Here is a 25,695-nt window from a genome sequence, read left to right as displayed (position 1 = left end):
GTGTCGTATAAATAAAATATTCTTAAATACGGCGTAAAATCTCCCAACAGCAGTGTTTGGGAGAACAGTCCATGTCATTAGCGACATTCAACTTCTTAACGTGAACTTTTCCAACTCATAGGACTGACACATGAGCACAGGGCTATCTGATAACGTACAAATCTCGCTCTAAAACGTCATTTCGCCTTGCATTAATTTTGCGGCCAGTCTCCCTTACCGTTTTTGTGTTTTCTTTTTAAAAAATCCTGACCTGATTTAGCTGTTAACATGTCGAGGTTTTATTCTCGTATTACATAGGCAGTTGATTACGCCCTGGTATTAAGGTACTGGGCTGTAAACCGACATCCGGAGATTAAGTTGTGACGATTGGACCCGTCCTGTTGGCTATCTGGCGTCTCATTACCATAGCCGACACGTGTGCTGAGCATTCATGTACGACGACTCGGCACAGTTGAAGGCTGTGGAGAAAGCCTCGAAGTTACGCAATGCACCCATGACCCTACAGAAAGAAAATGAAGCGATATTAAATGTTAATGACAATCAGTTTTAGGGGTACATGGCCTTTATTTTTTCGGAAGACTTAAAATGTTGCTGGGTTCACATCCACACCTACAATTATTGCTCATTAGTGGCATAGAAAAACTTAATTATTTATTTATTTATTTCATTGGCGTTTTATGCCGTACTCAAGAATATTTCACTTGGACAACGGCGTTCAGCATTATGTAGCGTGAAAACCGGACAGAGCCCAGTGAAACCCACGGCCATCCATAGGTTACTGGCAGACCTTACAAACGTGCCAATACGGTTCAGTCCATGTTGGACTGGATCGTATTGGCGGGAGACACCCTGGTCATCGCGTTGCGCACAGTGGTTCCCGTCTGCAATTTATTTATTTATTTTATTCATTTATTTATTTATATTTATTTATTTATTTGTTTGATTGGTGTTTTATGCCGTACTAAAGAATATTATAATATATTTACTTATACGACGGCAGACGGAAAACCCACGACCATCCCAAGTTGCTACAGGCCTTCCCACGTACGACCAGAGAGAAAGCCAGCATAAGCTGGACTTGAACTCACAGCGCACCGCATTTTTTAGACGCTCCTGGATCACCCGCCTACAATAACCATCTGTATGTGTGCTGGAAGGAGTTAGGCCTAAACTCTTTTTCCACCTCCCAAATACTGTCTAAATTCCAAGGGAACGGATGATTTATCTTTTCTTACCGAAATCGACCAGGGCTGTGATAACTTTTGAGAACTCGGTTCACGGCAGCTGTTGGACTAAGGTTCTGGCACATGATCTGAAATGTTCAAAGTTGATGATAGGTGGTAAAGTTTCACTCTATACCATTTTTTGAAAACCACATGGATTTATACTTATTGTAAAATTCATGCAAGATCAGGGCTTATTATTTGATGCAAAGATATTGTTTGATTAAAAAAAAACATAAAGTTATATGTAAGAGTTTATAACAACCAGACTACTACTCCAAGTCTAAGGTTTCTTCCATGCGAAGTTCGCAGACAGAGTAAGTACCAACATTATAAATATGTCGGCACATGGACAGCACCATTACAAGAAAACCGCCGTGATTTTACTGAAATATGAAACCGCAAGAAAACAATAGAAAATATTCCCAAATGAGCACGGTTTAACAGATATTTTATAGATATTTTGTAGTCTTACAAATTTACTAGCATACCTGTGCAAAACCGACGAAGAAGAGTTGTTCTCTGTTAAACTCTAGATTGGGCAGGACGGGATCATCTTCGAGACCTTCATTCAGCCAATCATGGTAGGCCTGAAAGCCACAAACATACAACATGGAGTTGCATACAAAATTTTGAATATTTATTTGATAGGGATTTAATGCAATACTCAGGAATATTTTACTTATACGATTATGGAAACCACCCTTACAGAGCTCTCAACGTTTGTTGTATATCACTGCCACCACCACACAACTTGATCTTTGCAGCTTGTTAGACACACCCACAACAGGCAGGTGTACACCTAGCCTCGCCACTCCTCGCGCTGAACTATTTAGTCCGCGTTTGTAATATAAGTGTTTCAGGTGTTGGTTAGAATCATGTTGTACATATTTTAGATAAAGAGAATGCATATATATATATATATATATATATATATATATATATATATATATATATATATATATATATATATATTCGCTGTTCGCTGACAACTTCCTGCCTTATCATCATGGCCCCAGTTGCCTCGGCGTTGTTCTAGACTTCCGTACAAACTTTACTAGTGCTGACAGCAATGTAAAGAGAATGTAGATCTCGGCACCTTCAATGAAATCGGATTTGTACGGTAATGAAGACTCCAAAATGTGCCTTGATAATTTAGCTGGAGTTGTATAATAATAAGGATGGTGCTTATTAAAGACCCGGCGATTCACATGGGGTTATATACTGAATTTGATTGTTTAAAAGCCAAACTAATTCAGCTGAAACTGAGTAGTTACGCTAATTAAGCCCAAACCAGAGCTCTACGGTGATATCAATAAGCGATAATATTTTTCGTACATTACGTATGACAATTATAAATATAAATATTTATTCGGGTTGCGCCATAATTATTAAAAAGACAATTGACATGCTGGATAATGGGCAAAGTCCACTTTATTTTGACGTAGAGCCACGCCTGTTATACCAACACCATGATGAAGTTTTCCTTAAACCCTTTTTCTGACACTAACATGATTTAAATTACTTTATGTTTTAACATAATAAAGGCTTAATAAACGAGGTTTATTTTGTCTCGCAGTCACACAACTTTACGACACTGTAGCTTCAGAGTTCGATGTTGGCAAACTCTTCTATAAAAATTTAAAAAACAATTGTGGCCCAATAGTGACCGTTCTGTTAATGTGTAGAGTTGGTCCTAACAATATGAAAGTTCTTAATGTGGAAAACGTTTATTTTCTAACATTATGAATCAAAAATATTTCATCTGCAGTTTCCTTGAAATAAATTGGACGTCTACATATCGATGCATGGAGCTCTTACTGTGACGTATCGGTCACGAAAAGGAATTTTGTTAGCTAGTATGGCTTGTTTTATTTACAGCTGAATATAGACGACAAGTTTAAAGGAAGGACTATGACCATACAATTTTGCCAGGCTTTTCGTGACTTTTCTTTTCACACTGCCGAAGAGTTAAGGCGTTTTTCTCGTGGATTACAACATACAGGTCTTCAAAATCTTGCATGACCAGAAGGCTGTTTCACAACACACAGCGGTTCTGTGGTGGGGGCGCTTTGGGAAACTTAGGCAAAAACATTCTGGCGGCTCCCTTTCTGAGATCTCGTGTAGACAGGTGTAAGAGGACTGGAATATACATAAACGCAACAGTGCACAGGTCTTATCAGCACATCTGAAGAGATTCAACGTAAGTTTTATGTATGACATAGACTGAGCAAGTTATGATTGACAAAGGAAGGGAGACAACCGGCGATGAGCTGTACGTGATGGACGAATGACTGGTGTCGACACTAAAAAATAACCCACTAACCTTGTATGCTTGTCGTATTCCCCCGTTATCAGCGATGTTTTCACCATGGGTCTTGAAACCGTCTAACTGATGAACGATACAAACAGAAAATGTTGAATCTCGAAGGATTTACGTTTCCTGTTTGAAATAACGGTAAGTATAATTACCTGATGCCGATAAACCCGGTGACATCTTAGCATACCTTTATCACCGTTACTAAAAACCAGGGCGTTGTCAAACCAATAAGTATTTTGTTTTGCTCTTCTTACAATACTGCATTTAGCCTGTTTCTTAAACATGTGACAATTTGTTTCAAAAACAATGATGGGAGAAACACACATACCAAGAATTTAGTATCAGCAAAGATGTAAGGTATTTAACGATTCATTTATTTATTTATTTCATTGGTGTTTTACGCCGTACTCAAAAACATTTCACTTATACGACGGCGGCCAGCATTATGGTGGGAGGAAACCGGGCAGAGCCTGGGGGAAACACACGACCATCCGCAGGTTGCTGCAGACCTTCCCACGTACGGCCGAATAGGAAGCCATCATGAGCTGGACTTGAACTCACAGCGACCGCATTGGTGAGAGACTCCGGGGTCATTATGCTGCTTAACGATTCATGAATGAAATGTTCTGTTTTCACAAAGAACTTGAGTACAGGTAGAAATCAAGCGAAACTGTAAAAGCAAAATATGAGTTGCATGGTCCAAAACCTCTCATCAGAAACCATACCGTCATGTTTGCTTCCGGCACGAAGTATTGTCCATACTGATCAATGATACAAGCGCTGCGGTTTTGGAAATTTACAACAGCGTCATCACTCCACCATTGCACATAGTTGCCATCTTTGTCAAACTGTCTCCCTTAAATGGAAAACCGACAGGTCATTTGCCACAAAGCCACCAATTCACAGACGGTAAATACTGATAAAATGCGTATCACGGGAATGCATAACGACATGGAGGGGTATCAAGGAACATCGTGTAACATGACAGCTTTTGTCTTACTGTCTGGACAAAATGGTATGTATTATACACAGGTACACTAGGAGGCGGTGAGGAGGTGGTGAGGAGGCGTTGAGGAGGCGCATGTCAACCGTTAACATTGATATAAAGCATTAACGTTTCACAATCAAATTCACCTTCTGCTAGCTGCTAAGTCAGAACCTTGCCTATGTATTTCATTTCTATTGGTTATTATCGCCACCATGTCAAAGCCCATGCAGCAACCCACAATAGCTAGTCGGAGCACGGGGATAGTCATGTGTTCTACATCACTGGGTCCATTTTTGTCGGCTCTAAATGCAGTTAGAGTCATGTATTTCGCTGACATTTTTTTTCGAGTAAAGAGAAGGTTACAATATATCTGATAGGATTCGGCGTGTTGGTACACGATGACAATTCCTTTATCTGATACCATTCGGCGTGTTGGTACACGAGGACAATTCCTTTATCTGATACCACTGGAAGTGTTGGTACACGAGGACAATTCCTTTATCTGATACCATTCGGCGTGTTGGTACACGATGACAACCCCTTCATCTGACGCCCTAGTCTTCGTTGTAAGGAATTGGGCTTACCTTTGTCATCAAAGCCGTGTGTGATCTCATGTCCTATCAACATGCCTATACCCCCAAAGTTCAAAGACCTGTCAACACATATTCCAGACGAATAAGCTACTTAAAATGAAATATTTCAAAAATCCATCCGTTGTTGAAACCATCATAATGAAATTAAAGGAAAAGAAATTTCTCCCGTAGCCCGCTTTTTACTTTAATTTGCTAAAGACAGAATTTTCAATTGATGCAGAAATGTGAGTTAGTATTTTGTCATTCAAATCGGTCAGAAGAAATGGTGAAGACTTACTTAGGGTATTCTTTGCTGAAGAATGGAGGTTGTAAAATACCAGCCGGGAAAGCTGTAAAGCAAAGGTAACCTTGGTGAAGTATTATCCTGAGATACCTTCAGATGAATTTGAAATTGAAAACTAGTATGGTTATACATTTCAGATATCAAAATAATAAATTAATCTCTATGAAACAATTCGCTAATATATCTATCATAAAGCACATTAATTTTCTGTATGTCTAATTATTATAATATTAAAACAGTTTCTCATAGGACTGAATATTTTATAAACCGGTACTAACTTATTTGGTTCTTCAGTGAGTTATAGTAAGAATTCACTGTCGTTGCCTCAGTCGTCCACCTGTAAATACACAGTAGAAGCTATTTGCCTGTAACCGGTGCACTAAATTAAAAGGCCCAAAATAATACCAATGTTTACACAGGCGACAATACGTGTACTGCATTATGAAAGAATAGACGGGATTGTCTCCCATTAATAATTTTGTTAAACAATCATGAGTTTTCCTGGGTATTATTTCAGAATGTATCCTGTTCCATAGGTTTTTAGGCTAAACCTTGAAAAACAAACGGTTCATCATCGAAGGAATGATGTCAGCATATCTGCATATCCTCTTGTTTGCAATTTGAGTGGAAATTTCAACCTTAATTGAGAAACATACAGATGTAAACCAATTATAGCCTGACACATTTACTTCAATCTAATGTTGCCTAAATTCTAAAATTTCTCCAGTTGTGCGTTTTTCAAAACCTTACCACCGTGGGATTTTCCAGGAGATGTTTTTCGAAATATTTTGAAATTTACTTTGGTGTCACGTGATTTGTTAGTCTGTGTAGTTATGGATAGGGACTTACAACGATAGTAGAAAACACTTGCTACCCTAGACATAAAATTAACTTATGAAGAATTATCCAACTAAAGTTGTCCATGAGCGAATCCTTACACTTCTTTGTCCACAGGGGTGCGGAGAAGCCGGAGATATTTGGTGGAAACATATACGTCTCCTGCAAAAGTGTTCTCGAAGAACTTTGAGGGGTCATATTGTAGCTGAAACAAAAATACAATCCGACATAAGCAAAGTACAGCCGTGACTCCAAATGCAAAGTTCAACACTTACAGCTGAGATAAATTCTTAAACAATACGGCTGTGAGTATACCCCGGTCCACTTTCACAAAATATCTAAATTCATCTTTTCTGTTGCTTTCACGGAAAATTTCACCGACAATGTCATCTACAGAAGAACTGACGAGAAAATTGATGGACGAAGTCTTAAGACGGGGCACTACAGGAAACTTTAACCAACCGTGCTCAAGACTTAGGGGTTATATACAACATATTGGATTCAGTTCAAGGTCTGTGCTAGTCTGACTATTAGACTGCCTGTTCAATGTACAGATCTATAATAACGGACAAACGAAAGCCGAGAGTACTTAGAAAAATTCAAGACAAACAGATCAAAAGTAATTATCAAATCAAGGTATCACCAAAGGTGTGATATCACTGGATCCGCTGTCTTTGATAGGGGTCTCCATTGGTTTATTTGATTGTTGTTTAACACCACAGACTTTCCGTTGAGGACACGCTTTAAATGCATGGACATTTAGGGTGGTTGTGTTACAATGGGGCATCTCTTCGAGAAGGCAAAATACTGGCAAAGTGGCGTTTAAACCCAAGAAGTGAGTGAACAGACACACACTTTACGATTGTTAGTTAGCAGCATACTGGTGCATGTCAATCAACAGTTCAGACAATTAAGTTTACATACTTCGGCAAACTCTGCATTCAGCTTATTATCATCCAGGAGGTCATCCGAATAGCCTATGTTCAGATCCATGGCGTCCGCCTGCAAGGAATGTGAATAGTAAATGAGATTTAACCAATGCGCACTCAAAAAGCATAGTGCCGTAAACATTAAAATGGTTTATACAGTGTACACAATGAATTGCCGCTATTTTCTCTGTCCAAATTTTCCTACGTTTTATCGTATTTTTCGATCAGCTGCTATGAAGTAATAAAAAAAATGCACATATAACCAATGGTGATCAGAGGTTTGTAACAATTGAATTACATATATACATCACAGCAAGCTCTTAATGTTAACATGTATGGCAAGCAAATGTTAAATATATACAGTTTAATTGTTTGATTAGGAAAAAGTTGTCAGAAACAACGTTAATAGGCTCTTAAATTTATATAGGGCGCCATGTTTTACAGAACATTCCGTCCAAAAACATGTAGATTCAGATTTCACCTCATACAAACCACAAATATGCATACGCGTATGACAGAAAACCTGAACACAACTGTCACCATGTATTTACCTTAATAACTTTCAGTTTCTGATCAAAATATTTGCAGTTCACCTTTAAAAACCGAAGTGAGCAACACTTTATAGACCGCTTAAAACTATGCATAAATATACTTTCATTAATTTTAGAGTTTTGTGAAGAGAGATAAAGGCGTTCAAACTTAAATTCTAAGGTGGGTAACACTATCAGAGTTTAGGAAATAAATGATGTTTTCAGAAATTCCTTTCTTCTGGTGAAATAAGGTGATGTTACGCCAGAGTCTCTAGATACCGTCAGTATGGCTAGTAGAGCCCACCATAGGATTCGAATATCTGAATGCCTTTCAACACTCTTTTAAAAAGTCTAAAAAATAAATTAAAGTATTTTTAAGAATAGTTTTCTGTTGTCTGTATAGTGAACCTTATTTCATATTTTAATATTTCATATTTTAGCTTTCTTTTACCTCAAGTAGCTCGTTTATGTTGAAATTAGAAGGTTCTGTGGTCATCGACTACAAAGACTTAACCTTGGGAGCTAATACAATGGTACGCGTAATAATGTGCAATGTACGAACCTTTTCCCTGGCGGCTGTACGAGTCTCTTCGTCCATCCAGTCAATATCAACGAGCATGTTTTTAAATGCGTTCCTCAAATTACTGGTCATATCTTTAGTCTGAAAGTTAAACAATTATAAAATAAGCTTTTCAGAATGACATGCGTTGTTATTTTGATTACACGTTTTACGTTTGATTAAAGTATAACAATCATTTTCTACTCAAACTGTACGCTTGTAAGCAGACGAACGACTTCCATGGCCCATCTGTTTAAAATGGTTTTCTTCACACATATCCGCTCCCAGTTTCAACTGTGACTCCGAATCTAAAGATTGACGGGGTATATTTAAGTGACAAAGTGCAATAATTTACTCACCTATAGACCAGCCTGCAATCGTATAGTCAGCAAAATTCCAATAAGGCTACCATTAAAAAAAATGAAACAAATGTACAGAAGATCCAATGACTTAAAGCTATTTGAAGTAAAACCTTCTCCCAAGATGTAACTATACATAAGCATGTAAAAGTAATTTTCTTCCATAAACAAAACCCATGTTAATTCACTGGTATAAGAAAACGTTCCACGGGAGTCTATGTAAAATAATAAGCAGACTTACGATCTTCTTTGAAGTCTCATCGAAGTATGTGTTAACAAATAGTCTACCGACGATGTCTCCCATATGTTTGATCATGGACATACACTTGTCACTGCGAGGCGAGAGCACCGAGATCCCGCTTAACGCCTAGAAGGAATAAACACATAGAATCATAAGCACACATTTATCACTTCTGGGAAAGATCACTTTGATTCCCCTTAACGCCTAGAAGGAATAAACACATAGAATCATAAGCACACACTTATCACTTCTGGGAAAGATCACTTTGATTCCCCTTAACGCCTAGAAGGAATAAACACATAGAATCATAAGCACACACTTATCACTTCTGGGAAAGATCACTTTGATTCCCCTTAACGCCTAGAAGGAATGAACACGCAGAATCATAAATATGCACTTATCACAGCGGGTCGAGAGCAACGTGAGAACGTGATCCCAATTAACAGCTAGAAGGAACGAACACAGAGAATCATAAACATACACTTGTCACTGCGGAGAGGCAGCACCGTCATCGCATTCAACACTTAAGGAAAGAGCACGGAGAATAATGAACATCGTGGGGCCTCCGTGGCTCTGTTTATTAGCGCGATACCGCCGCGTAATGACCCAAGAGCCTCTCACCAATGCGGCTGTGAGTTCAAGTTCGGCTCATGCTGGCTTCCTCTCCTACGCTGGAAGGCCTGGCATCAACCTGCGGATGGTCGTGAGTTTCTTCCTGGCTCTGTCCGGTTTCCTCCCATCATAATGCTGGTCGCCGTCGTATTAGTGAAATATTCTTGAGTACGGCGTAAAACACCAATCAAATAAATAAATAAAAACACACTTGTCACTGCGAGGCGAGAGCACCATGATCATACGTAACGCCTAGAAGGAATGAGCACAGAGAATCATAAATATACACTTGTCACTGCGGAGAGAGAGCACGGAGATCTCGCCGAACGCCTACAAGAAATGAACACAGAGAATCATTAACATACACTTGTCAATGAGGGGCGAGAACACCGAGATAACGCTTAACGTCTAGAAGAAATGAACACATAGAATAATAAACATACACTTATCACTGCGGGGCGAGATCACCGTCATCCCACTTAACGCCTACGGGGAATATACACAGAGAATCATAAACATACACTTGTAACTGCGAGGAAAGAGCACCGTGATCTCACTTAACTCCTAGAAGGAATGAACACAGAGAATCATAAACATACACTTGTCAATGAGGGGCGAGAACACCGAGATCTCGCTTAACATCTACAAGGAATGAACACACAGAATCTTATTGCGTATTAAATCGACAGAAAAGGAATAAAGAACATAAATGAGGATAAGCTGAAAAACACTAAAAACTATATGCAAAACTACCCTTATTTATTTCTTTCATTATGTTTCGGCTAAATGAAATGTAGACAAATACTTTAATTCTAAAGTGGGTTTTACAGACTATATAATTATTGTCGCTTGACACTGATGTGAAACCAAATTCGTTCGGAATTCTTCGGAAGTTAAAGGAGAACTCCAACGACTTTATTTTCACACTAAATGTTCCCTAAATACAATATTTATGCTATGTTAGTCTGTAAACTGCATTTATGAAAGTATTACGTTAACGAGTTCCATTAAAAAAAACCCATTAAAATTGGACCTTCTGCCTATCTGCCTATCGACCGCGGATTCCTGGCCGAGTGACGTCATGCCGTGAATACGTTGATTTTGCATTGAAAGCCCCGCAAAACATAGCGGAATCCATGCATTCGGCCTACCCACTGTGCGCTTAGCCGAATCCATGCATTAGACCTACCCATTCTGTGCTTTTCAAGAAGCTATCCTATGACTTAATCTATAATTACCCCTGCATGTACACTTTTTAATTAGCACCCCTAAAATAATATAAGTAAAACAGTTTTACAACAAATATTTGGAGCGATAGACTACCGGAGTTACATTAGGTCCGGGAAAAGCGTGTACAGCATAGGGATGTGGCGATACGATGACCGATTTTAGCTCACATATCGGCCACGTAGGTGAAACAAACGCTCTCCCAACGGGTTTGTCTGACACGAACTGGGCATCCACCAAATTATGGTAGTACCCTTGGAGAATTTGGCACGGTTTCGCAATTAACAAACCATAAATCTTTATAGCCAAGTTGAGAGATGGCGGCTGCAACACGAAGTTCCGTGGAGTCTGGCCCACAGATTGTGAGTTGCACTGACGACGACAGTCTGTCACTCAAAGCCGGCGAAACTAACAATCCAGCAAATATTTTGTTTTGAAATAGTATCAGCGGAAAAATCAATAAGGCTTGAATTATATTGAATGGAAGCAAGGATTGGTAACACATAGAAATGCCAGTTTAAAATTTGTCTGGGTCCCGTTACGGGCTTCAAGGTACGGCATGCTGTGGTGCATCTAGACGAGGTGTGAACTAAGCTGGTGAGCCACGCCGTGGCCTCGTGGCCGTTAGGGCAAAGGCTGCAGGCTTCCTATTGTTCGTGTCACAGTATGGTGTTTTCAAACAAGCCAGTAGCTAAACAATTTCTGCCTTTAAGGAGTAAAAATCCTGACGTCGTTTTCGTTTGGCCCTTGCGGAGGAGGTGGGGGGGAGGGGGAGATATTATGAGGCTCGTCTTTCGGCCTTGTCTTTTAGAAGGCATGGTTGAATTAGCAAGCCTCTTACGACTAAGACCAAGTCCCTTCTAGCCCTTCTAAGGGCGCTTTTAAGGAGATCTGGTCCATATTTTGTTAATTTGCCATTTTCAGCCCATGTCCGTAACGCTACACTATCCTGCGTTGTGTGACTGCAGTCGCAAGCCACAACTGGGCATGGAATAATCTCGAAATTATCCGTAAAAGTATAGCTATTGTTTCCGGCTGATGAATGTACGAGCTGTGAATGTACCGTTTTCGACGTCTTAACCAATCGGAATGGATACAGGGCACATTAAGCTATCCATCTGCAGTTTGGAAGTCCCTGTGGTGGGATCTACTTCAACAATTGGAATGTGTCTTCATGCACGAGCTATTTCAACAATAATTACGGCGTTTGTGACACCAATGACGCCTCAATTGGTCCATAAAGCCCACGATAGAATTAACACATTTGACTGAAACTGATGTTTTAAATGTCGTTTTAATTAATCTTTCTGCTGACGCTTACTTCATATTTCTTTGTGACTTCATGATCTGTGTAATACCATTCGGGGTAGCAGTATCACCAGTATTCAGATTAGGTGACTACAGGATACATTTACACATCGATGGTGATATTTATGTTACTCGTCTTCTATACTCCTAAACATAAGGTTAGCTCTAACAGTATGGACGAACAACTGGTGTATTCTACGAAATGTTAACTGTCGACAAACCTATAAGAACGCGAACGAATGATGGGCGAAGTAACACATGGAACTAATCAGCATTTCACCATTTAAGAATCTACTCAACAGCATTTGAGAAATGCCAAGTTTGTACCGCAAATAAATACAAGACCAATTCGATTTTTATTTGTAAAACGCCATCTTACCTTGGAGTATTCTAATGACAAAAGCCTGAAGTCGTAGCTGAGTTTCGTTGCTGAAGATTTCACAAGAATCCACATGACATAGTTGGCTAGGATTCTGAAAAATTGAATAAACACTTTATTTCATAAATTAATGGGACGTCACCTGATTGCACACTTTTATGCATAGAAATTTTTACACCGGATGAAGTGACGTGTGGTTTGAGCTAACATTTTTCATCTGTCTCACGCAATGCAATGCAGAGACGACTACATTTATTTATTTGATTGGTGTTTACCGTCATGTTCCAGAATATTTCACTTGTAAACGACGGCGGTCGTCGTTATGGTGTTATGAAAACTGGCAGAGTCAGGAGAAAACCTACGACCATCCGTAGGTTGCTGCCAGACATTGCAGCTTAAGACCGAAAAAGAGCCCAACTGTAATCGAACTCGTGACTACATATGTAGCCATACATAAATTCTAAATCATTGTCTAATCTGAAAAGGCAGGTAATTAGCGCTTTAGCGAAATTGTGGCCAGCAACATTTAAAACAAGCGTAGAGAAAAGAAACAATTGATAATAATAGTTCTGGAAAACTTCATCCAAGCTTTAATATAGGTTTACTCAACTAATGAACTTTTAGAAATGTGCGAGCATGTCTGCAGACAAAACTTGCCTAATTCGTTTTGAAGAATCAAGTCAAATAACTATACCTTTTTGGGGTTACTTCTATAAGGTCCATTACTTTCGTCAAGTAGTCTGTAGCTAGAACCATGACAGGTTCGCTTTCGTCCACCTCTATGCCGACTTCCGGAGTACTCACCACGCCCCGTATGTAGCGAAGCCAGTCAAACTAGAAAAGTCAACAGAATAAGCCTTAACGTACTCTCAGTGTCTGATGGCGCTTAACGTAGGCTGTGTTCTGTAAATTTTAAACATACATGTATACACTAAAGAGTAAAATTTGATACCAGGTACCTGGAGTATACCTGGAATGATCTTTGTGGTTTCCTGTTCCTTCAAACACTTCAAATCGTGAGATCAGTATCACTGCATCAAAAGATATAATCCTGACCATTAAGAAGGCCCAACGCCTACATCATGAATAGACCCATCTGGAACAGAAACTGTTATTCTACGGCGAAGTCTGCATATCAGTCATCCTTATAATTACATTGATCACCATCACCATCATCGTCAGCATTGCCGTGAACATCTTTATCTTACCTTGTCGCTAACGTTGGTGTAAAGTTCTCCGATGGTCATCTTGTTGTACACCTGATGGATATACCGTCTCTGTGACTGGGGAGCCGTCAGCTACATGTATGTCAAGACAAACATACATTTAAATGGATGTAGAGGCCGTGTGAGGAATAGATGCACATCATTGACTTTAACTGGACGCAGTTCTTTACTTTAACCTTCAAATTGATATAGCTTATTTGCTTACTTCTTTATTTATATAAATAACCATTTACAGAGGTTTTTCTTACTAAGGCGGTGATCTTTATAGATGAGGGATAACTGGAGTGTCCGGTTCGCAGAGTTCACAAGGGGCGATTGTTCAGTCTACCCGTCGAATTAAGCTAGTTCAATTAAAACAGGACAAGCCCTTTTTAGGGCGACAGTAGCCTTGGACACATCGAATTGTTCGAACGTATGTGAAACAGATTTGTCTCGTTTTCATTCCAGTTGTCGAATTCAACGAGTCGATGCGACAAATTGCATCGTGTAAACGCGACTTTAACAACTGTCGCACATCTGAAAGAGCTGGATTCGTACTAAATGGCAGAGAGATAATCATTATAAACTAGAAATGAGCAAATCGTAACTGTTGTTCGGCAAATAACTAATCCTCCATGTACATGTAAGCTAGATGGTGAACAACTCGGCGTAAAGATGCTGTGTTTCTTCAACCAGGCCATTTTACTTATAATATTTCATCTCAGGTTGAAACTACTTGGTTTAATGACCGATGTACGAACCGAGGCAACCTCTTGAGCAAAGGAGGCCAACTCATCGATATCGTTGTTCAGGGTTTCTTCTTTTTGTGCCTCTAACGCCTTGGCCACATCATGCGCATACTTCTTGAAGGCCGGAATAGCCGTAACTGAGTGTGAGCCCAAAAACTTATTCCTACCCATTCCTAAAGTAGGTTGATCAATCTGAAAAAAAGAAAACCATTTATAGACTGATATGCTGGCTTTGCAGTGGTAGTTTAATTATAGCTTATACGTGAAGAACAACAGGTACGATAAGAACTACATGTCCTATCATTAAAAAGCAGCTCAGAAGTGAAGCAATGGCCTAAGCTGTAGATACATGTGAGTGAGTGGGTAAGTGCTTGGGGTTTAACGTTGTACTTAACAATTTTTCAGTCAAATGACAACGAAGGAGTCCTTAGAGTGCATGTAATGTGCCTTCTTCTTGCAGGACGGATTTCCACCGCCCTTTTATCCAGTGCTGCTGCACTGGAACGCCTTACCAAAGGCAAGCAAGCAGCCCTACCCGAGCCATTATACTGGTACGAGTCAACCAGTAGCTGCACTACAAAACAGCCACTACCCTTAGATGCTCATGTAGATTCAACAATATAGCCACTACCCTTAGATGCACATCTAAATTCAACAATACAGCCACTACCCTTAGAGGCACATGTAGATTCGTTGAAAAGCCACTACCCTTGGGTTCACATACAGGTTCGACAAAAGCTACTACCCTTAGGTACATATACAGATTGACAAAACAGCCACTACCCTTAGATGCACATCTAGATTCAACAAAAAGCGACTACCCTTAGATGCTCATGTAGATTCGTTGAAAAGCCACTACACTTGAGTTCACATACAGGTTGGGCAAAAAGCCACTACCTTTAGGTACATATATAGATTGACAAAACAGCCACTACCCTTAGGTGTACATCTAGATTCAACAAAACAGCCACTACCCTTAGACGCTCATGTGGATTCCACAAAAAGCGACTACCCTTAGATGCTCATGTAGATTCGTTGAAAAGCCACTCGCCTTAGGTACATATACAGATTGACAAAACAGCCACTACCCTTAGATGCACATCTAGATTCAACCAAACAGCCACTACCCTTAGATGCACATCTAGATTCAACCAAACAGCCACTACCCTTAGATGTCCATCTAGATTCAACCAAACAGCCACTACCCTTAGATGTCCATCTAGATTCAACAAAACAGCCACTACCCTTACATGTTCATGTAGATTCGACAAAAAGTCACTACCCTTAGAGGCACATCTAAATTCGACAAAAAGCCGCTACCCTTAGATGCACATGTAGATTCGACAAAAACCCACTACCCTTACATGTTCATGTAGATTCGACCAAAAGCCACTACCCTTAGAAGCACATCTAGATTCGACAAAAAGCCGCTACCCTTAGATGCACATCTAGATTCGACAAAAACCCACTACCCTTAGGTGAACATGTAGATTCAACAAAAAGCCACTACCCTTAGATGCACATCTAGATTCGACAAAAAGCCACTACCCTTAGATGCTCATGTAGATTCGACAAAAACCCACTACCCTTAGATGCACATCTAGATTCGACAAAAACCCACTACCCTTAGATGCACATCTAGATTCGACAAAAAGCCACTACCTTTAGAGGCACATCTAGATTCGACAAAAGCCGCTGACCTTAGATGCACATCTAGATTCGACAAAAACCCACTACCCTTAGATGCACATCTAGATTTGACAAAAGCCGCTGACCTTAGATGCACATCTAGATTCGACAAAAGCCGCTGACCTTAGATGCACAACTAGATTCGACAAAAAGCCACTACCTTTAGAGGCACATCTAGATTTGACAACAGCCGCTGACCTTAGATGCACATGTAGATTCGACAAAAAGCCACTACCCTTAGATGCGCATCTAGATTCGACAAAAAGCCACCACCCTTAGATGCACATGTAGATTCGACAAAAAGCCACTACCTTTAGAGGCACATCTAGATTCGACAAAAAGCCACTACCTTTAGATGCACATGTAGATTCGACAAAAACCCACTACCCTTAGATGCGCATCTAGATTCGACAAAAAGCCACTACCCTTAGGTGCACATCTAGATTCGACAAAAAGCCACTACCTTTAGAGGCACATCTAGATTCGACAAAAGCCGCTGACCTTAGATGCACATCTAGATTCGACAAAAACCCACTACCCTTAGATGCACATCTAGATTTGACAAAAGCCGCTGACCTTAGATGCACATCTAGATTCGACAAAAGCCGCTGACCTTAGATGCACATCTAGATTCGACAAAAAGCCACTACCTTTAGAGGCACATCTAGATTTGACAACAGCCGCTGACCTTAGATGCACATGTAGATTCGACAAAAAGCCACTACCCTTAGAGGCACATCTAGATTCGACAAAAAGCCGCTACCCCTAGATGCACATCTAGATTCGACAAAAAGCCGCTACCCTTAGATGCACATGTAGATTCGACAAAAACCCACTACCCTTAGATACACATGTAGATTTAACCAAAAGCCACTACCCTTAGATGTTCATGCAGATTCGACAAAACAGCCAGTACCCTTAGATGCACATCTAGATTCGACAAAAAGCCACTACCCTTAGATGCACATGTAGATTCGACCAAAAGCCGCTACCCTTAGATGAAGATCTAGATTCGACGAAAAGCCACTACCCTTAGATGTTCATGTAGATTCGACCAAAAGCCGCTACCCTTAGATGCACATCTAGATTCGACAAAAACCCACTACCCTTAGATGCACATGTAGATTCGACAAAAAGCCATTAACCTTAGATGCACATGTAGATTCGACAAAAAGCCGCTACCCTTAGAGGCACATCTAGATTCGACAAAAAGCCGCTACCCTTAGATGCACATCTAGATTCGACAAAAACCCACTACCCTTAGATGCACATCTAGATTCGATGAAAAGCAACTACCCTTAGGTGCACATCTAGATTCGACACAAATCATTACCTTAAAATGGACATAGAGACTCAACGAAATTCCGTTTCTTGGATATACATTTTATCACATGTTAGGATTGTTTAGGTGCGGGCTTTTTGGTTCTGTTTTGATCTAACGTGTTGCACCTAAAGATAAAGAATTAACATTAACTGTTCATTTATACAAACCGCAATGATTCTAGACGATGGGTCTTTTAAGTCTGCCCCAACTTCAACGGCTAAAAGGTACTTCCGGTCATAATGGCGTATCTTGAGAAGCAGGTCGATCAGATCAAAGTCGTCGTCGTTCCAGTCCTCTTCGAGAAGCGGCCATCGTCCAATCTTTTGAAACAAGTCCTCCATGGGTTCCTTGCCTCGGAGGTTTTGGAGAGCTAAAATTAATCATTGTAGACCATGTTTTCGATAAAATTTAATATGGCGCAACAGCCTTACATGTCAGTATCATTTGCTAGCTCGCTACAAATAATATCTTTATGCTGATGTTGTCCATAAAACCCGTTCACACTTAAGCGAATTTTTTGCCGAATCGTTACGAATTGAGGTCATATTGCATTGGTGGTCTTCCAAACTGATTCCTGGGCGTTCGTAACGAATTCGTGTTCTATTTTACACTTCGGTGAAAATTTTAAAAAGTTCGAAACTTAAGTTCGTAGTTTCAAAAATATTCACGAAGTTGCTGGTTGCAATCGTAAAGGTATCGTAATCACGCCGGAAATATTGCAATGTCGTAACGGTTCCGCAAATCCATTTAGGCAGAACAGATACGACATACTTGCGGATGTATATTGTTGAAACATATTTATAATTAGCAGTAAGCTCTGTCATAAACAGAGCCCGCAGATTGTTATCATTGTTTTGAAGTTCTTAAAAAATTTAAAATATGTCATAAACACAACGCCTTCGATCATTAACGGTTTCGCGACTTGTTCGTGACTGCCGTTAGCTTGTTGTGAAAATCATATCAATTTACCTCTTCCTACAAGACGCAATTCATGTGCAATAGCTTATGTCGTAACGCTTCGGCACAACACTCGGATGGGTGGAAATTGGGCTTAAAGGATAAATGAATATATGATAAATAAAAAGTTAATATACAAATAGCGATAAATGGGGATAAATGGTTACTTCATGGATTCAGTACACCTCACACTATATGCACGATATTCACAAAATGTATCCCCTGATGCTAAAATCCGTCTTGTATGAGTTCCATCGAGAAGGCAAAAACTTGCAAATGAGAACTTTTAATTTACATGTCCGAAAAAACATCATGTTTTACTAATGATGGCATAAAATCATGAACACCTCGGAAATATGCTTTTTACAAAACTCAACCTTTCATTAGATTTGAATTTTTCTGGCGTTACCTTCATTCATACAGGAACTATAAAACGTTTTCAGCTTCTTGACAGCCTCTACATCCTCAGGCACAATGGGCTGTCCAATGAGCTCTGGGAACCAAGAAAAACAACCAGATTCATGAGAGTCATTCACTGCGACCGAAAATTCGGTGGACAAATTATACTACTAATAACTTATTTGAAATATGATATGAGGGAATCCGTCTGAGAGCACGGCGGGAAATCATTCTGACATCGTCATGGTCAGCTACCCAAAGTTCACTGTCCTTAGGATACGGAGGAAAATGAAGTATGAAGAGTGAAATAAGTATGACTATAATAAGATGAAAGATCAGTCGTATAGGCCATTCATACTGTATTAGAATCTCTATCCTTTGATTGATGAGAAAAGCCGCATTTTGGTGGAGAATTTCTTTAAGTGTAAAAACATTAATTTTAATGCACGAATTCTGCATGAATTCTATTGATATACTATTATATTGATGTACTATCATTGCCATTAACAGCCCTTATAATAAAAGTTGCAGAGAATATTTTGGTTTATAACAGATTAAACATTGTCAGATTTCGACGGAACATTGATTGCCTTCAGTGTGGAGACATTGCAAGACGGTTAAACAGGAAAAAAACGACACAATTATTAATATACATGTATCACACCTGATGCAAGTTTCCAATGAATGATGCAAACTAACCTTCGATCTGCTCAGAGACTTCCCCCCTAAGCTTTGCCCAGTTGTCGATGTAGGACCATGTCTCTGGGATGGGGTTATTAGTCATCCATCCCCCACAGGCGTACTCATAGAAATCTTCACACGGGTCCGCATCGATGTTTAAAGACGACTGTACTCGCTCGGCTGTCGAGAGTAGCCAGTATATGTGACAGATGTGAAACAACCAAGCGTAAAGGTATAAACTAAAATGTCCATAAGGCGTAGCTGCAATGATAAATCTGTTGGTACTTTCATTAGGTTTCTTCACCATGTGAATTATATGCTACACCCAGTTTACCTTTTCACCGTATGCCGTATAGTGGCTCAATCGTCAGACTAACACAAGATTGCTTTACTAAAACACATGTCATTTAAATGAACAAAAGAAACACAGATGGCAGCACATGAGGATTAACTTAACCTGTCACCCTATATTTCACATCAAACAGAAGTGCCTTAAAGTTGCATCAAACTGGATAATATCGAGGTCACAACTGAAACTTAACTGAAGAATATTACACATGACTTGACAATCTTGAGGTCGTACCTAACTGACTTACCCTGAAGTCACACCTAACTAACTAATCTTGAGATCACACCTAACTTGACAATCTTGAGGTCATGACTAGCTGACTAATCTTTAGGTAACACCTAACTTAACAATCTTGAGGTCACACCTGACTTGACAATTTTGAAGTCACACCTATCTTAACAATCTTGAGGTCGACACCTAATGAATACTGAGGTTACAGCTACGTGTAACAGACGAATTACACGTATTCTAAATAAATGCATCTGGTGGAAATACATGGTTGATGAATTTTGAGGTCTCGCTTACCATATGAATCTTGTAGCCACACCTAATTCATGAATGTAAAGGCCACATGGAAGAAGAGCCCCCTTTAGGTCAAAACTATCATAAGAAACTTGATATCACACCTAGTTTAAGAATAATTCAGGTGACCTCTTCCTTAACCAAATTTGAGTATCTTGAGACCATACATAAATGAAATTTTTGAGATTACACATAAATGAAGAATCCTGAGATCACACATAGCACAAAGGTCGACACCCTCTTGCCACTTCAAATCCCCCAAAAGAACTGTTGATTTTATATTTCCATCTTTCAGAAAATAAGATGATATAATAATAGTAAACAATACAGATTTAACTTTCACTGCCAAGAAACCATGCATGTGTATCCCGTTTGGAAATATGCTCACAAGAATGGTTCACATGTACTTTCCTTTACCTTTACTTAAAGGTGGAGAAAACATAAAAATTACACAAAATTCAGATGAAAGAGTGGGAACAGTTAGTTGTAAATGTGGTCTTCAATATTTTTTTCAATTTGCCTTTAAAGAGCAACAGATACTTGAAAATAATGTCTGTATGGTGGGTATTTGGAACCAGATTTTGGTTTTTTCAGCTAACAAAGGTGTCCAACCTGAATTTTGATAATATTTATATTTTAATATATTCGTAATTATTATTATAATTAAGATTAAATGTATGCGTTTGGATATAAACAACAAATTTACATTCAAATATATTTATAAGACATGCATCGCACCTTTATTTAGAACATTAGTATGCAAAGACTATATACACCAAACGGTGCTCCCAAATACCCACCATACAAAAATATTTTCAAATACCCTTTGCTCCTGAAAGAAAAAATCGAAAAAAATATTAAAGACAATATTTGCAAATATGCTTTGACGCTCTGTCATCTGATTTTGGCATCATTTTTATGTTTTCTTCTCCTGAAGGCTATACTGAATATGATTAACAGACGTACCCACTTTCCCGCAGCCTTCTGTGTGACATACTGGTGCAGAACCACTCTCTGTGCAGCAGAAAAATTAGCATTATTAATGGTAATTAATGATAACGTCAAAAATTAGCATTATTAATGGTAATTAATGATAACGTCATCAAAAACCACTAGGCAGCATAAAACAATAATAATACGCCACAAAAGGTAGTCTCTAAAATCCATTGATTAATACCTTTTGTTGATTTAATTAAAACATTTCGTGGAATCAAATTGTTGACGACACCCATGTAAGTACTGACCACAACATTTCTGACCTCTTAATTAAAATGCATTTCTTTCGGTCTTTATCATCAGTTTCCTAAGGTCATTATAACTATTTCCTCTCTGAACCATGTTGTTAAGTAATTTACCACTTACCGCGTTTGACAATGGCTTGTTCCGTTTGAAACACGCTTGATAAGACGAAAATTACAACCAGTGCTATCCTTAAACTACAAGAAAATCAGATATATGGTGACATAGCCTGTGGACCAGAAGTAATGTCAAAACATGCAAACGACGACAAGACTGATGTCTGACGTTTTCTTGGTACTACGCGAAATTCCACCTCGCAAAAAACGTCAGCAAGTCAAATGCCCATTTTTGCAAGCAATTTTACGCCTGACAAAAAGAAAAACAGTTAATATATATTAAGTTAATACAATAACAGTATATATAAGGAAAATGCAACTCCAAATTAACGTAATCATCACTACCATATAAACTGTATTCAAAAATACTTCCACACATTATATTATAGATGCTTTTCATTTAATTAACTTTTGGTATATGTTATAATCATGCTGGGAAATGTAAACATAATAACAATGTCCTAACATCTATTCATCTTGATTCTTCAAATTTATTATATCCACTGTGAAGTGACAGGCATCTTCGTGTGTGGTTTTTATGTATCAAGTTAACAACACAGTGTGCATGTTTATCCTTATATGTTGAACACGTTAGCGTTTGAATCTTGTGATGTCTCAACAAGTTTTTCTGAAAAACTATATACCTGTGTTTATTTATTTATTTGAATGCCGTGCTGAATAATTTTTTCGCTCATACGATGGCGGTTAGTTTCATGAGTGAAGAAAACCGGGGCGCTTGAGTTAAACCTACGTATTTTGATAAGTTGCTAACGAACTTTTAGGCGTCTGATGAACAGAATTACTCGCCCGATACAAGCGAATAAAAGACAGCGCAATCGCTTACTGGACCAAACCCAAGGAGCACTGAGAGCGACTGCATCATAATGTCACAGAAAAACGTAAAAACCTCAAATGGACATGCAAACCAGTAAAATAAACCTATATTAAAACATCTGATGTGTCAAACAATTAAAATGATTCAGTGTAAAACTGGCTGTTTTGGAACTGTAATCCAACTTAAAAATTGCAAAATAAATTTCTCAGCGGTAGTCTGTAATGTCTGGAATCTGACATTGTCTCCCTAGGATATATACGTTACAGTGTAAAAATATTTGCTCACCTCTTCATGGTTGTGAGGAAACCTCTAATAACAGCTTCCGAGTTTACTGCAATATGGATTCCAGCGAGCAGTGAAGCCCGTATCATTGTGAATGGATTATTTAACATACTTGCATTATATTTGTTATCTAAATATCAGGTTTGAAGTCATATTTCAATAACAGGTGGATTAAGGTTTGCGACTATTAAAAGAGTCTAACAAAGTTCAGATGACTTTGGTTGTATTATATGTTTGGTGCCACGTTGGTCTCTCATGCAAGCACACATGGTTTGTAATCATCCAGTCATATTCCATCAAAATCCTGATTTATATTCTCTTTGGCGAAAGAATTAATCTATACAGTGTGTGTATTTATCGTAGAGGGAGTCATGTAAGTCTAATATGAAACTATTAACAGCATTTTCCTTCACACTCCTAAATATCATCGGTGCCATCAGCAGCTGACCTGTACTGCACCCGTAGTTAATAAAACGACGCCACATTTCTGAGTTAATCGATTCATTTATTTCAGGGGGCACTGAGATGATTGATCGGTCGTCTGTATACAGTATTATCACTATAATCAAATAAGCCTTAAAATGACTTTTGGGCAGTACGTCATTTTTCTGTTTGACCAACTGTGTATTTTCTGACGACCTGATTACCGTAAAAACGTGAGAAATATGCACTGAAGAAAAACACCCCCGCAAATACACCATAATTACGAAGCTAAAAAGGAAGTGAGAATATCAAATTTTTTCAAGTACATAATTAGGTCACCACCTTTCGACAACTTAACCAGGTAACTTAAATATGTAGCAATGTAGGCTGAAGTAATGTTTGCGGATGCAAAGAACGTGTCAGAGAGATTTTTTTTCTCCATCAGTAAATGGAAATTTAAAGACTTTTAATGTCAAAATATATGTTCCTTCAGAAGACTGACACGGCATTAGCAGGGTATAAATGCTATAAACTGTACTTTCTTGCAAGAAATGCGTATTTTCATTCCTGTATTTAAGTTTCCGTTATTTGGCCAAACAATTTTAATTGCTAAATAACAGAGCACTCGAATGTGTAACGGTAGATAAGCAAAATAATGGTTTACTAGGTATACAAGACTACTACTTCCCAAAACCAACTAAACCAACCCTACAAGTCTTCTTACGGTCTCATCTATTGGAGATACCGTGAACACATTGAAATCCAAGAACAAAAAGTAACTGACCTTTGGTAATTTGTTGACTTAAAAAGCATTGTGGTGTTAACTTTAGCGACTGCCCACATCTTCGAAAATACACAGTTTGCAAACATAAATCTGAAATCTCATGCGGAAACTCACGGAGCAATCTTCTGATAATCTCTTCCCTATATATAATTGCAAATGCTCTAAGTGTTCTGTTTGATCAAACCTCTATTAACATGTTGAGCTCGATAATTCTATACCAGGTCAGATCACATACAACCTTGTGTTCGCTATCTGTGAGGCACAAGGTGCGTTGAGAAAGTGAAATCATGAAAAGGTTCTACAGTGCAGGGTGTAAAGTAAAAGGAATAAAAAAATATGGCTGCGCTAGTATAACCGAGGTTTAACTGGTAGGAGGCAGGTCTGAGAAGATGACGACGTATTACGGCCAGCCGGTGTCTAGTGGGTGTTGTCCTTGCTGTCATATAAGTGCTCCAACAATCCCCTGGTTTAGTGTTCTCACACATCCGAACTATGGTGAATTTCAAGCTGTTGCAGCTTCTGTAAATTGCCCTTTCGTCATGGCATTCAGCCGTCAACATCAAGTGCTCCCCGCTTTGTACCTAATAACCTGTTAATACAAAAGCGTTGAAGGGAGTATCTGTAGAGATGATACCAACGGTGAGGCGCTTCTAAAAGTCACCCTCATATTTGTTTAATTTGAATGCACATCAGTACGTGGCCGGACGTATATATATACAAATAATGCCTCAGCATGACTTCGATATAACACACATTTAATCGAAAAAAAGAATAAGCGGAGCTACATTTGTATCTATGATAATGCAGTAGGTGATGCATGTGTCACATGCAATAGTTTTAACCATATATCAAACACACATTCACCTTCTTTACATATACAGTTATTAACTCGATGAGCTGTAGCCAAATTTTTTAGGTCTAGGGTGGACTCAAATTGTCTGTCTTTTACACTTAAACACTTAAATTTTATTTAGGAATGCAAATGTGTATAAAATGTGATTCAGTAGACATAATCGACATTAAATACCTCTCTGGCCATAAATGAAAAGGTTTGACAGCAACCTACGGATGGTTGTGGGTTTCCCCCGGCTCTACCAGTCTTCCTCCCACAATAATGCTGGACGCCGTCGTAAAATTGAAATATTCTTGAGTACGGCGTAAACTACATGTACCAATCAGATAGGGACCTCTGTGGCCGAAAAAGGTTAGCACGTCAAGCGGCACAATATCCCAGGAGCCTCCCACCAATGCGATCGCTGTGAGTTCAAGTTAATGCTGATCTCCTTTACGGCCGTACGTGGGAAGGTCTGGCAACATCCTGCGGATGGTCGTGGATTTCCCCCGGGCTCTGCCCGTTTCCCTTCCACCATAATGCAGGCCATCGTCGTTTAAGTGAACTATTTTTGCGCAAAACACAACTCAAATCAAATAAAAAAAATAACTAAATAAATAAATACACCAATCACATAAATATATACACTAAATAAAAAGAGGTAGACAACTGACAAAAATTAAGTTGCATCAAATCGAACGTAATCACATAAACTTCACATACTTTAAACAAGCATGTAATTAAATTTATATGGCATCACTGACATCTGTCACTGCAAATATGGTCCACCAATGCCTGGAAAGAAATTAGACTTTAGGATCACCTAGATACGAAATTGCTATGATGATACGAAAAAATGATACGAACCTTTTTTGTTCTTCTTTGGTAACGGTAGGCCTATATCGTATGGAATCGTACGTT

The 25,695-nt window shown here is 38.9% G+C and overlaps 1 protein-coding gene across 2 annotated transcripts; it reads right to left on the bottom strand.

Annotated features, from left to right (window-relative positions):
• Positions 1–62: 62 nt before the first annotated feature.
• Positions 63–24,127, bottom strand: LOC135474840 (neprilysin-1-like). Of its 2 annotated transcripts, none has more exons than XM_064754453.1 (22): positions 23,943–24,127; positions 21,626–21,699; positions 21,230–21,277; positions 19,411–19,572; positions 18,722–18,805; positions 17,523–17,725; positions 14,355–14,534; positions 13,597–13,686; positions 13,083–13,222; positions 12,389–12,482; positions 8,863–8,988; positions 8,266–8,364; positions 7,169–7,246; positions 6,346–6,449; positions 5,686–5,744; positions 5,402–5,453; positions 5,116–5,183; positions 4,269–4,399; positions 3,550–3,615; positions 1,715–1,813; positions 1,236–1,312; positions 63–499 (listed from the first exon to the last, which is right to left on the bottom strand). In XM_064754453.1, the coding sequence occupies exons 1-22, from the start codon at positions 24,026–24,028 to the stop codon at positions 400–402; spliced, it is 2,220 nt and encodes a 739-aa protein (XP_064610523.1). In that variant the 5' UTR covers positions 24,029–24,127; the 3' UTR covers positions 63–399. The 2 variants fall into 2 exon arrangements, with proteins under 2 accessions (XP_064610523.1, XP_064610524.1); XM_064754454.1 differs by lacking the exon at positions 23,943–24,127 and adding an exon at positions 22,739–22,764.
• Between the last annotated feature and the right edge of the window lie 1,568 nt (positions 24,128–25,695).

This window comes from Liolophura sinensis, chromosome 9, assembly GCF_032854445.1.
Source record: "Liolophura sinensis isolate JHLJ2023 chromosome 9, CUHK_Ljap_v2, whole genome shotgun sequence".
Lineage (NCBI taxonomy): Eukaryota > Metazoa > Mollusca > Polyplacophora > Chitonida > Chitonidae > Liolophura > Liolophura sinensis.
The sequence above is the reverse complement of the archived record's forward strand: the minus strand, read 5'-3'. Positions and strand labels throughout refer to the sequence as shown.